Source organism: Myotis daubentonii, chromosome 1 (assembly GCF_963259705.1).
Source record: "Myotis daubentonii chromosome 1, mMyoDau2.1, whole genome shotgun sequence".
NCBI lineage: Eukaryota > Metazoa > Chordata > Mammalia > Chiroptera > Vespertilionidae > Myotis > Myotis daubentonii.
Genome location: NC_081840.1, coordinates 11,247,204 through 11,261,323, shown reverse-complemented (window position 1 = coordinate 11,261,323; position 14,120 = coordinate 11,247,204). Strand labels below are relative to the sequence as shown.

The 14,120-nt window shown below is 35.8% G+C and overlaps 1 protein-coding gene across 12 annotated transcripts in view; it reads right to left on the bottom strand.

The window, feature by feature from the left end:
* The window catches only part of EML5 (EMAP like 5), a 102,796-nt gene that overhangs the window by 22,737 nt on the left and 65,939 nt on the right, over window positions 1-14,120 (bottom strand). For 7 of the 12 annotated variants that reach the window (XM_059688437.1, XM_059688454.1, XM_059688428.1 and 4 more), the window contains 6 exons: window positions 13,174-13,350; window positions 10,260-10,461; window positions 9,423-9,549; window positions 4,132-4,210; window positions 3,231-3,360; window positions 2,066-2,164 (listed from right to left, as the gene is read on the bottom strand). In XM_059688437.1, coding sequence (XP_059544420.1) covers window positions 2,066-2,164; window positions 3,231-3,360; window positions 4,132-4,210; window positions 9,423-9,549; window positions 10,260-10,461; window positions 13,174-13,350 — 814 coding nt within the window. Of the gene's footprint in view, window positions 1-2,065; window positions 2,165-3,230; window positions 3,361-4,131; window positions 4,211-7,099; window positions 7,391-9,422; window positions 9,550-10,259; window positions 10,462-13,173; window positions 13,351-14,120 lie in introns of those variants that run through there. The other 5 variants (XM_059688491.1, XR_009451910.1, XM_059688501.1 and 2 more) reach the window with 5 other exon arrangements.

Here is a 14,120-nt window from a genome sequence, read left to right as displayed (position 1 = left end):
GCACTTTATAACCGAGCTTCCCAAGGAGAGGTTACATTATTTTGTTAAGCATTAAGTGATGATGGGGTTCAAGCATATGTAGGAAGACCCTTCACCAGAGATGTTACAGAGGACATTCAAACATCTAATGATAGACTAGATAAAATGATATTATTTGTCCCTGGGATTCCAAGATTCCAGTCAAGAAAAAAAGAAAAGTTTGAATGTAATGGGGTAAAATATGAAAAAAAGCAAAGTATTTCAATTCTTCTATGATCTATATAATTTTCAACAAAGAGAACCATAAACATGATAGTGTTCTGTGCTTTGTGGGTGTTAAAAATAGCTTGGCAGGCAAAGTAACTACTGATTCAATTCTTTTTAGGTTCAGAAGAAAAAAAGTCCCTCACTCTTTGGTCTCTCTGGAATCTATCTTACACTTAACTAGTCATCAGTAAAGACCTTCTGTTATGGGTTTTGTGGGAGGGTACAAGTGGGGGCAAGGCTCAGGCTACTCTGCACCGCCTGGACTTAGAAGGAGAGGGGAGGCAGTAACTAATCATTCCACATTCCCTATAGTGTTGCCTTTTAAAAAGTACAAATGTCAAGTCATTATGGTGTATATCTGAAACTAACATAGTGTACTATGTCAATTTTTAAAAAAGGATAAGAAGTGGACAAGTCAAATTCCGTGAAAGATTAACTTGTGATCACATTTCTTAATCAAAAGAGAAAACTATAACACTAATATATTAAAGTTGCTTAACAGAGGGAGAGAAGAGGAAAGAAAAGGAGAAGGAGCAACGGTGGAAAATGGAAGAAACATGCCTTCCAGAATTTTATTCACAGAATGCAAACTCCATTAAGATAGAGATTTGGGGTTTGTTTTTCTTTTATAAGCTTCTTGTATATCCAGAACCTAGAACAATACTTTGAACATGATATGTGCTCAATAAACTTGTTGAAGAAATAAATCCACTCAATCAAAATTAACTGAGCAATAAAAAGTAAAGTATATGCCAAGAGGCACTGAACTAGGTTCTTTAGTGACCAAAATGGCAATAACATGGCCTCGCATTCCTCAGGCAGAGTAAACACAAAATTCAGTTTCAAAACACTTAACCGAAAAAGGGGTTAGACCTATGCATTTATATTCAAAGATTAGAATAGTTTGTATATAACAGGTGAAATATTGGTCTACTTTCTTTGCAAAAGTAGAAAATTTTACAGAAAGAAAGAATACAAGGGCCTTTGTGGTATCACTGTAGAACTAAGCAACCCAGAAAATAAGTATTTAACTGATCGATTTAGTGCCTGTATGAAAATGAAGATATTAAAGGCATAAATCATCTTAGGAAGAAAGACACCTGGAACACCTGGAAAGCTGGCTTAGCAACTGAGGCCCAACAAACCCAGGGTTCCAATCATTTCTAAAAACTGTACCAGGTTGTGAAGATGTGACTGACATAATCTATTATGCAGAATTCATACTGATTGCGGATTGACTGGTAGGTATGTCCTAACTAGACCTGCTGTCCTCTCATCATTTTGCTGGTAGGGTTATGGCCTTTGTTCCACCGATTTAAACACAGCAGTAGAGGTGATGGTTTAGAAACAGCTGGCAAATTAGATCCATTCCAAGAAGGGAGAAAGGCAGTGGGATTTGCTAGCACAGAGCAGATGTGGCTTCTCTTCTTTCCAGCTAATAGCCCTGCTGTAGCAGAGGCTGCCTGCCCCCTCACCTAGTTATGTCCTGGCTCCCCTTGGTTACCGTGTCTTCCTCAAATTCTTCCTTCCTGCTCTACATGCTATTAAATTAAACCTTTTTGCTGATTTGAAATTTCTGCTAAAGGACTAAATCCAACTATTTCAATCAACATAAAATAGCTTATTCTTAATTTTGAACTGTTTGAATCAACTCAGATAACTGAGGTGAAAGAAAGATACCCGGGAATAAATAGTATGGTCAAACTGGGTGTGTGCTTTATGTGCAAATAATTTTTGAAATATAAACAATATATTTTAAATTTTTTCCTTAGGATACCAAATCATTTAAAATTGTTTCTTCTAAAATACACAAACATACCTACTTGGCCAGTTGCTACTATGTTGATGAATTTGGGATGCTGATTTACAGTGAGGCACAGAATATCATCATTATGTTCCTGATAAAAACTCTGAGTTCCTACAAAAAAATAATTTGAGAATTAAATTTTAAAACTTTAAAGTATAACAGCCAAATGCACTAAATGCTATTATCCACAGCAATAAACTGCTCTGTTTAACTTACTTGCTTCTTTAACACATATTTTTGAGCACTTAATATGTGCACATCATTATGAAGATGGAAAAATGACCCAGAAACCTTTAAACTTTAAAGTTTAAAGGGATAGAGCCCTGAAAAGGCATAAACCGACGTGATAGAGGCCGAAGACACAAGTGCCACAGAGTCAAAGATCAAACGCTGTGGGGATTCACAGCAGAGAAGTCTTCTGATCCTGGCATGTGGCACTGCTGGACTGACCTGGCAGGTTCGGTAAATGTGAAGGTGGGTGGGAAGGGCATTCCAGGTAGAAGAATATTTGAAGCAAAGGTAAAAGGCAGGAAAGTATTGGGTAAGCACACAAGGGGTTCACTTGGCTGAAGTGTGGGGTCATAAAAAAGAAAAGTGAGAAAGATGGTAGAAAGGCAAATTGAATCACAGAGGAATTTGAATGCCATTCTATTAAATTTCATATTCTATAATCAGCGGGGAGGCACTGAAGAATTTTACTTATTTAATTTATTGAGAGAGAGAGAGAAAGAGAGAGAGAGGAAGGAAGGGAGAGGGGGAGAGAGAAATACACCAATGAAAGTTAAATATCGATTGGCTTTCCAAAGCTTCAGTATGAACACCACCCACCTCATCCCACCCCCAGCAATCAGCTCACCCAGCATGCTACTTTCAATCACTCTGAAAGACCACCATCCAAATCATCAATAGAATAAAGTTACAATGGTTTCAACATACAGTAAACCTTCGCTCAGAGACCTGTGAGCACTTGGCATTATGAAACCCTTTTCTGCTCCTATACTCTAGTGAGATTGTAAATTTGGTTACTTGAAATATTAGTAGGAAGTTCTACAGCATGAAGTATATTCTGGGCTCATGCATTTTAATTATTTATAGTTTTAACAAAGAATTTTAAGATGCTAAATTAAAAAATCCTAAATTTAAGAAAAAGTAGGGATGAGGAATCAGGGTTTCCTACCTGTAGCAACATTGTGCAGAATTCCAATGGATGCAGTATGATAAATTATATCATCACCATCATTTAAATAGTGAACATTATTCCTACAGTCTCTGCCTCGATAGCCAAAAACAAGCTCCAACATGAGATCCTAGAACAACGATAAAACCATGATATGATTCCTCATGTCTAAATATTCACCATTTTTAAAAATTGTATACAGTATTGGTATCTTCAGACAAAATAAAGGATGCATTTCTGATGTTTTACAAACTGCAAACACGAAATTAAACTAGACATACTTCTTTACGTAACCTGTTTTGGACAGCTAAAATACACATTCTATCTTTTCCACATCAAGTTGTAAAAATGAAAAGGAAAGCACAAGGTCATCTGATTCCAAGAATTTCGGTTCTTAAAGATTTTATGGGTGAAACATTGAGATACTTCTGTCTAAAAGAAGAATATTCTGATTTGTATTCATTAGTTAAAATATCTGTTAGTCAAGATAACAGCTATTTTGACTATTATAACTCAGTAGGAATTAGGTCCCGGGGTGCACTTTTGAGGATGGGAGCAGCACAGCGACATGGGTGCACAAGGGCAGTGCACCCTCCCTGACCACTCATGCTCTCATTGACCTAAGGCCGAGTGGGGCAGGGAGGACAACAATCGCCCTCCCACAGTTTTGACACCTTATTTTTGACCCAACGTAGCACAGTTAGCTTACTGCTGCTGATACTGGGATTATGAAATCCCTGGGAGAGACAGAGGATGTCAATCTAAAGCTCAGACTTGACATTTAATCAATTTTTACAATCAAACAAAAATGATTATTCAAAATGTTTATTTTCATTAAAACTAAGATTTGGGTATTTTACAAAAAGGAAACAGAATGAACTAGAGAATGAGTTTTCCTCACCTCTATGGGTCTTTTTTTCTTGCCAACATTGTTTGTCTGGAGTTTCTCTGGCTGTGGCGGGGCTCTGCTCACGGGGGGCCTGAAACAGGGAAGTGGGAATGAGGAGAGGCACTTGTCACAGGCACCTTCCAGGAGCCGCCCTCTCGTGCCCTCCAGAGAGAAAAGTCTAACAGGCCTTCATAAAAACACGCCCCATCTGCGTGCTCACTAGACTGTGCCCTCTCTATCTTGATATCCTCTAAAACACAAAGGCATTTGATCTTTTATTCATTTTACTTTTAATTTCTTTAGTGTATGTTTCATAATGTAAATACTATACTAGTAACAGAGCAGACTGCTTAGATTCTTCTTGAACTGAATTTTGAAAATATTTCTATGAATTTTCTATTGGCAACAGAGTTCGAATCTGTACTTTTACCTGCCACTCTGCGCCTACCTTCTCCCTCTTGCAGTCCCTGGCATGGCCATGGCATCACCATCAGTCCAGCAGGACACGTTATAGGTACGAAGCACGTAAATCATATCACACTCCATAAAAGGTGATGGCTATTACTACTGCCTCCAACTCCTTCTCTTCTCTTCTCCTGTTTACTAAAGTCTTATCAGCTTCACCTGCACAGCAGCTCTCCGAAATCTAGCTCCCTCCTCTCTGTTTCCACTGCTAGTTCAGGACTATTCATAATGTCCCATTAGGTGTATATAGTTCCCATTTTGAATAATTTGAATGTAGAGGCTCTTTCCTAAAATTCTTTTTAAAATAAAAATTTAAAAACGCCACATCATTTAGCTTTAATTGATATAATCATTATTTAAATGTTTAATAACCTGAACACTGAATCTAAATTAATCATGTATCAACCCCCCCCTCCAAATTTTAAGCTAATATTCATTTAAAAAAATGTTTTTATTGATTTAAAGAGAGGAAGGGACAGGAATAGAGAGAATGAAACAGGAATCCACTGCCTCTTGCACGCCCCCTACTGGGAATTGAGCCCACAACCAGGCATGTGCCCTGACTGGGAATAGAACCTGTGACCTCTTGGTTCATGGGTTGACACTCAACTACTGAGCCACACCCACTGGGCTAATATTTAATTTTTAACAACAAAATCAGGAAATGATACCAATTAACTTTCCTCTGAAAAATTCCAATATTTATGAATAAGTCCATAAAAATAAAGGCATAACAACATTTGTATTTTCAAAATGGTTTTTAAATTATTTATCCATAAAAAGTAAATGAAGTGTTATGTCTTGAACATCTATAATAATGAATGCATAATATGCTAATTAGACCGGAAAGCCATGGTGGGTGGGGGTGGAGGCAGAGGCGGCCAGCAGGGGCTGGGGCGGCAGTGGGGGTGGGGGGAGTGGGGGCTGAGCCCCTTGCGCGAATTTCGTGCATCGGGCCTCTAGTGTAGCATGAAAGAGTGTGCATTTTCATGTTCAGCAGCTTATGTAGAAGTACATAACCTTGACTGGCTGGTGGCATAAAAATGAAATGCACTTACAAGACTATATAAAGAGCTTTTCAAATTATCACAAAAATTTTGGTTTCAAACCTTTTTCATATACTTTAAAGATATATATAATTAATAAATATAGCTGAAATGTACAATGTTTAACTCAAAATATTTGTGCTAGGATCATTTCCGAGAAGAACAACAGCCTTGGTCGCTTCCAAGCCTTTTTATTTTTTTAAATATATTTTATTGATTTTTTACAGAGAGGAAGGGAGAGGGACAGAGAGTTAGAAACATCGATGAGAGAGAAACATCGACCAGCTGCCTCCTGCACACCCCCTACTGGGGATGTGCCCGCAACCAAGGTACATGCCCTTGACCGGAATCGAACCTGGGACCTTTCAGTCCGCAGGCCGATGCTCCATCCACTGAGCCAAACTGGTCAGGGCAAGCCTTTTTGTTGAACCTGATTCAATGTTATCATTTGATAGTTGTAATTTTTATCTATACAATCCCATGTAACAGTTAAGTATACTTTAATCTCTGTAAAAATAACTCATATAACGTACATTATTGCTTAAAATTACACAGCTTGCAATATTATACAAGTTAAATGGATAACGTTTCAGAGAAGTAGTTACTTATATGTGAATCCAATAATTAAGATGCTGTTCATTTCAGAAATACTCACTTCAAAGGAGAAAAACATAAACTGTGATTAGAAGTAAAGAACACCAAGTAACATAGCTCATTAATGGGAAACATAAAAGAAGATAAAAATACAAAATTAGGCCTCATAAGACATAGCAAAGAAAGAGGATTACCTGGAACCTCTTTTTAGCAGCAGATAAAAAGGGGAAAAGATTACAACACAGATTTAATTTAAAACACTAGTAAAATACTTCCTGTAATAAAATATTTTTTACAAATTGAATGCAGATAAGCTATATTGTATATTTTAAAGGCCTATTGTTTTTATTTATTACTGCATATTAGAAAAGACTTAAGTTACTCCATTAATGGCAGGGAAATAAGAAAGGTGAAGAAGAAAAATAAATGAGAATTCAACATGTTTTGTTATAAATGTTAAAACTTGCAAAAAAAACCCCAGATTAATTCCTGCTGTCTGCAAATTAAGGAGCGTCCAATATTTGAATTTCTATACAATCTCTTTTCAAATATCCTTTTTTCATCCTTACCTCCCAGCATTTTCCTAATGGTATCTTTTTAAAAAAAAACTTCTAAAGGAGCCTTTACCACAAATGGTTCTGCTTCAGAAACGGTTTAGAGACATTCTCATCTCCATACAAATAGCTACAGAAGTACCCCAGAGTCCTTGCACATAATTTTATCAAACATACATATACATTTACTGCCCTATATTAATGTTTTAAAATTCATGGAGACATTAAACATGCATGAAATGACCCTTAGAGGTTTATAAACTGAAACTTTTTCCACTGATAAAAATGTATGGCTAACAGATTGTTTTTATCAGTCTCTGAAACTTAAGGAAAAACTGAAACTATCTTGAGTATAGGAGTCTATGAAAAGTCATTTTAAAACCAATGATCATAATCAAGACTCTCATAACAACACCCACATATTGTATTTATAAAATGCAACTATTTTGTAGGATTTGTCCTGTTTCATTTTCTGATTCTTTCTTGACAAATGTAGTTCAATGTTTAATAGGGGAAAAATATACCTTAAGTAACTATAAAGACCAAAACAGAAGAGTCAATTTTTGAGTAAAGTATTGTCTTCAATAAAATACTTACCTTACTATCCCCTGCCTTCAAAAGGAGCAAAAGGAAAAAAGGAGGAGACATATGAAAACTGATCATGAATAAAATGTACCAGTTTAGTGAGCAGAGTGAAGACAAATATTAAAAATTTGATTGATAATAAATTACTTAAATACATAAGATGTTTCACAAATATTTATTTTTATTTTTTATAGGTTTTTAAAAAATATATATTTTATTGATTTTTTGCAGAGAGGAGGGGAGAGGGATAGAGAGTTAGAAACATCGATCAGCTGCCTCCTGCACACTCCCTACTGGGGATGTGCCCACAACCAAGGTACATGTCCTTGACCGGAATCGAACCTGGGACCCTTCAGTCCGCAGGCCAACGCTCTATCCACTGAGCCAAACCGGTTCGGGCTCAAATATTTAGATAAAAATAATAACAAAATTATTCAAGTCATTTAAGTAAAATACCCCACAAAGTATCAACCAATTATAGTAGTTATCAAATTGTCATCAGAAACATTTTCCTGTTAAGTGAATAAGATATTTGACAAGCATTTGTTTTAACTATCACGTGTCTTATTTCACATTTGATGACAATAATGTATTTTATTGAAAATATGAAAATAATTACTTGTACAGACTATTTTCTCTCCTCACAAGTATATTCAAAGTTGGTAAAAAGAAATATTTCTTCGTTTTTATTTCCTTTGATTCTTTCATTTCATGAAAATGAAGTCTCCTAACTATGAATCACATTACTGGCTTCTTCTGCCTCAACATTTTCAGAAGAATTTAGTAGAGCTGAATTATGATTTGAAAATAAGGTGTGAAATAATTTCAAAATAATTTTTAAAACATCAGCTGTAAAAAATGCAAGCTAACAGCAAAGATTATAATCATGACTGTCAAATACTCTCCATGAGCAGTAATATTTTCACCTGTCAGAACTTGGGTCACTTCAGCAATGAAGAAGAAAATTGAAGTGTTTTACCATAAAAGATGGCCTACATATTAAAATTAGGTCACACTTTCTGACATACTAAATTTATCTGATAAATATTTTTCTTTTTTTAAAAAAATATATTTTATTGATTTTTTACAGAGAGGAAGGGAGAGGGATAGTCAGAAACATCGATGAGAGAGAAACATCGATCAGCTGCCTCCTGCACGCCCCCCACTGGGGATGTGCCCGCAACCAAGGTACATGCCCTTGACCGAAATTGAACCTGGGACCCTTGAGTCCGCAGGCCAACGCTCTATCCACTGAGCCAAACCGGTTCTGGCTGATAAATATTTTTCTTTAAAAATAAATATAATAAATGAAAAAGACTTATGGAGCCCTGGCCGGTTTGGCTCAGTGGATAGAGCATCGGACTGCGACTGAAAGGTCCCAGGTTCGATTCTGATCAAGGGCATGTACCTTGGTTGCGGGCACATCTCCAGTGGGAGGTGTGTAGGAGGCAGCTGATCGATGTTTCTCTCTCATTGATGTTTCTAACTCTCTATCCCTCTCCCTTCCTCGCTAAAAAAATCAATAAAATATATTAAAAAAAAGTTATCTCCCCTTAAAATTATTGTGTACATGTCCTTATTTTTGATTTGCTGATTTTAGACAAAGACCAGTAATTCCCATTAGAGACAAGCTATACTTTAACTTCCCTTTTAGAAAAATTTCTGAAATAAATATATCCTTGATTAAAGGCACATGGCTCAAAGGGCCTTTTCAAAATTTAATATCTCTGCGCATGTGCTTCCTAAAGAGTACATAGTACTAGGTTCAATTTTTATTATCTCCCCAATCCCATCACATACATTTATAAAAGTTAGCAAATAACATTCTTCAATTATATAGACTTCATATACAGCATCATTCCTTAAACCGATTTCTAAACAGTGTCACCACCAAAAAGTATACAAGGAAAAACATGGTTTTCTAAGAGGTACTGGGGACCGTATAATAAAAGAGTACCACTGTTATTTAGTTTTTGCAAAAATACATTCAGTTAAAGAATAAACTCAATTATTAATAGCAGTATCATTTTCTTCATCTAGATTTAAACTTGATTGTTACCTCTCATCAATTGAGGGTTCTTTTTGTTGCAAATGAGGCTTGATTCCAAACATTGGACGAATATTTGTTGATAAGGCTCTGATGGTGTAACTGATTTCATTCTCCCTTGTAACATCACTGTCGTAGCCTACCATAAAATATAAGAATTATTCATTAACTGATAACTGAAGAGACCAAGTATGTGATCTTATTATTTGGATTCAAGAATTCTGTTCAATGATATGAAATAAGTTAAATAACGTGTATTATTACAGCCAAATTATGAAATAATATACAGCCAGTAAAAGTGATGTAGAAGAAAATTTAATGATATGTAACAATGTTTCAAAGTATTACTAAGTGATAATAGCAGGCTACAAATATAAGTTCAATATGACACCATTTTTGTTTAAAACATTCTATGTATATAAATGCCTTATTAATAGATCCCAAAATATTAACAGAAGTTGCCAAATATTAACCGAATTTGACCAACAGAAGTGGTCAAATTATGGATGCTGTACTTATTATTTACTGTAAAAGGTATTTCTAACTTTTCTATAATGACCTGCAATTACTGGTATATTAGGAATTATTTTAAAACATGAGGTTAGACGCTATAAATTTTTAAACAGTACTTATTTAAGTATGATTATGGAGATAAATAATATCTAAGTCATCAATACATGACCGGCTGTTCTTCTTGAGTCACAAAATCAATTTTGGTATTAAACAGACCAAATAGACTAAAATTACAATTATTCAAACATCAGTATTACTTGTTTCAGCTTCTGCAGCTTAAACCAGCTGTACTGTTTTTTCTATGTTCTAGTTAAAATAAGACGTAAACCAACACACCCCCATCTTCTTCAGAGCCTGTATCAGATTCTTCACTATCACAAGGCCTTTTTTCTCGAGAGCCCTCCATTTCATTTGTCCAAACCATTAAGGACATATCCGCGCCTCCTAAGGTCACCAGCATGCTGTCATCACAAGTCCAGCGCACATTTGTAACCTGTGTACTATGAGCCACATACCTCTTAAACTTTCCAAATTTTCCCTAAAGATAAAAAAAAAAAAAAAAGCCAAAAAGTCATTCTGAGACATTTCATTACTTGAAATTTTTGAGTTAAAATTTTGAATTTTTTTCTTAATATATGACCAGGAATTAGTCATTATAAATACAACTTATACAAATGAGAAAATACTGAAATTCACGAGAATAAAATATAACAGTTCCCAAGCTGGTGAGGGCAGGGTACAACTAGTAGTTTCACACATTGCTAGTACCGTGGCATAGCTTTTTTAGAAATCAACTTGTACTGTGCATTAAAAGCATAAAAACGTTCTGACCTTTCATTTACCAATCCCCCTTCTAGAGATCTATGCTAAAAAATGCGGCGTGTGCAACAATTATTTACCACAGCATTTACTTCTAGCAGTGAAAAACTTTAAACACCTTAAATGTTCCTAAGAGTAATACTACATTGTATACCTATGGAATAATACATATCTATTAAAAACAATGGCTATGAGACATATTGTTGAAAACAGAAACAATGATTTAGAAATCAGAATATAAATATCTATGTACAGGGTGGCCATCTTAACAAAAGTAATTATCAATCTTGTTGGTATAAACCCATGTAAATATCTTTTATCTTAACTCATTCATTATCTGTAAGCAACAAACATGACCATGTATTTTTCTTTTAAATATCAAGAAAAATACAAGTTCTAGAGACTGGCAACTTTTAAATCTTGAACAGTAGCATTACCAGTTACAGAAGTACATTTCAGAGTCATGTATCATAAGCAGGTTTCAGATGGACATCATTTCAAGGATTTTAATATAAGAAATATTTTAAATATACAAAACATAAGGCCAGCTAAATCAGTAAACTTTCTGGGAATGAAAGTTAGCTGAAATAAAAGGGGGATCTGTCAACAAAACACTGCTAGAAGGTAGTTTCCCTAAGATTCTGTGGTTCTTGCGGCAATAGGTGAAGGAGGAATCTGTACAGCAATTTCCCAGGACCTCTTCGTAGGGCATTTATATCATTTAAAATGCTCGAAGTGAAGTTTCTGACTAATAATGTTTTATTGGAACACATTCTTATCCTATATAATAAAAGCTTAATATGCTAAGTGTCCAGTTGTCCGTTCAACCAATCAAAGCACAATATGCTAATGACATGCTAAGGCTGCTCAACCGCTTGCTATGATGTGCACTGAACACCAGGGGGAAGATGCTCCAACTGGTAGGTTAGCTTGCTGCTGGGGTCAAGCTGATCTGGACTGAGCGAGACAGGCTGGACATGCCCTGGAGCCCTCCTGAGGTCCCTCCTGAGCTGGCCAACCTCCCACATCTCTCCCTGGCCCCGATCGTGCACTGGTGGGGTCCCTTGGCCTGGCCTGTGCCCTCTCGCAAGCCAGGACCCCTTGGGGGATATTGGAGAGCCAGTTTTGGCCCCATCCTGCAGGCCAGGCTGAGGGACACCACTGGTGCATGAATTCATGCACCAGGCCTCAGGTCAACTATACAGTCCTACCACTTAAGTGTATATAAAGTAGATACACTACTCTCTTGGGCACCTGAGTTGTCTATGAGAATTTTTAAACTTGCGTTTCCACTTCAATGATGATTTAAAAATAATAATATGAGGCCTGGTGGTGTGGCTCAGTGGTTGAGCATCAGCCTATGAACCAGGAGGTCACGATTTGATTCCCAGTCAGGGCACATGCCCAGGTGGCAGTCTCGATCCCCAGTAGGGGGGCATCAGGAGGCAGCCAATCAATGATTTTCTCTCATCATTGATGTTTCTATCCCATTCTCCCTTCCTCTCTCTGAAATCAATAAAAGCATATTTAAAATAAAATAATATGAGCAATTAAGACCACCATGAACCAAATATCATATATGGTTTCAGTGCCCTATTTCAAATATACGTTTAAGCTCATGTTCGTGCCAAATTATATATCTAAATTTGTGGAAATTAAGAATAAATGCATCTGACTTGATACATGAATTTTACTTTTGTAATGTTTCCCAGTAGTTTGAATAGAGGAAAGCAAAAAGAGAATTAAGTCATCACACACTAGCATAGACGTATAGTACATTACTCCAAAGAATTTGTACAGTTTGGTTTTAGCAAAATAACATCACTCATCATATTAAATCAATGTTGTTTATTTTAATTTTGTAGATATTATATTCATAGTATTTTTATTTAATTGATTAAAACATTAAATTTTAAAGGTATAAATATAAACTTGTTATTTACTGCTAATGATATATATTTAATCAAAAGAATATTAAATTATTTAAGTTATTAGGATAAAAGGGATATTTCCTTTAAAAGGAATATTTACATTACTCAATTTTGAGAAACACTGTACAACATAATATAACTTAAGACATGGATCATAAATTATAATACTTCTAGATAAAGCCATAAATGTGACATTAAGAACAGGGAACATAAGGTAGTTACAACTGGCTGCTTATATTTCCCTCCCATTTTCTCCTTCCTTCCTTTCCTCTTTCCTTCCTTTCTTTCTTCTGCTTCCTTCTTCCCTCCCTCCAGGAAAAGAAAAAAAAGAATAGGGAACATAATTCTGAACCTTTCATATTTCAACTTATATTACCCATGTAATATTGCTATTTCACTGCTGTAATGAAATAGCATTTCACAACTATGACATGCTATGAAAGGACATTACATTAATGTTATAATTGTAATCATTAGAACAGTTAAAGAAAAAAACATACTTTAGCGGGATATCTAAATAACTTCACAAATCCCAAATCATCCCCAGTGGCTAGAACCATTTTGTCATGGGTGAGGCAAGAGGCAGTTATATCTGTGACTTCTCCAATTACTGGCCAAATTCCCTCACAGCACAAACCAAGCACACTTGTCCATGATGCCCAACCAATTTTTTCTACCTAAAAAGGAAAAAAAAATATTTTAAGTTTGAAATATCTAAACTAGTGGTTCTCAACCTTCCTAATGCCGCGACCCTTTAATACAGTTCCTCATGTTGTGGTGACCCCCAATTTCATTGTTACAAATTGAACATAATTAAAGCATAGTGATTAATCACAAAAACAATGTGTAATTATATGTGTGTTTTCCGATGGTCTTAGGCGACCCCTGGGAAAGGGTCGTTCGACCCCCAAAGGGGTCGGGACCCACAGGTTGAGAACTGCTGCTCTAAACCTAAGAGTTAACAACTAAATATGAATATTTTTCTTTGTAATTGCACACCATAAGTAAAATAAAAAATGTAATACAAATTATTAGTTGTCTCAGTTTTGTAACCTCCCAAACTCTCTAGTTCCTGCAAAAAAAATTTTTTTTAAATGTATCTTTATTGTTGAAAGTATTACAGATGTCCCTTTTCCCCAATTGACCCCTTCTAGCCTGTTCCCACCCCATGTCCCCGGGACTTCACCACATTATCTGTGTGCATGGGTTATGCATATATGCATGTAAGTTCTTTGGTTAATCTCTCCCCCACCCCCCCGCCCACCCCACCCCCACCCCCACCTTCACTTTGAGATTCATCAGTCTTTCCATGTTTCTATGTCTCTGGATCTATTTTGTTCATCAGTTTATTTAATTGTTTAGATTCCACATATAAGTGAGATCATGTGATACTTGTCTTTCTCTGACTAGCTTATTTCACCTAGCATGACACTCTCCAGGAACCTCC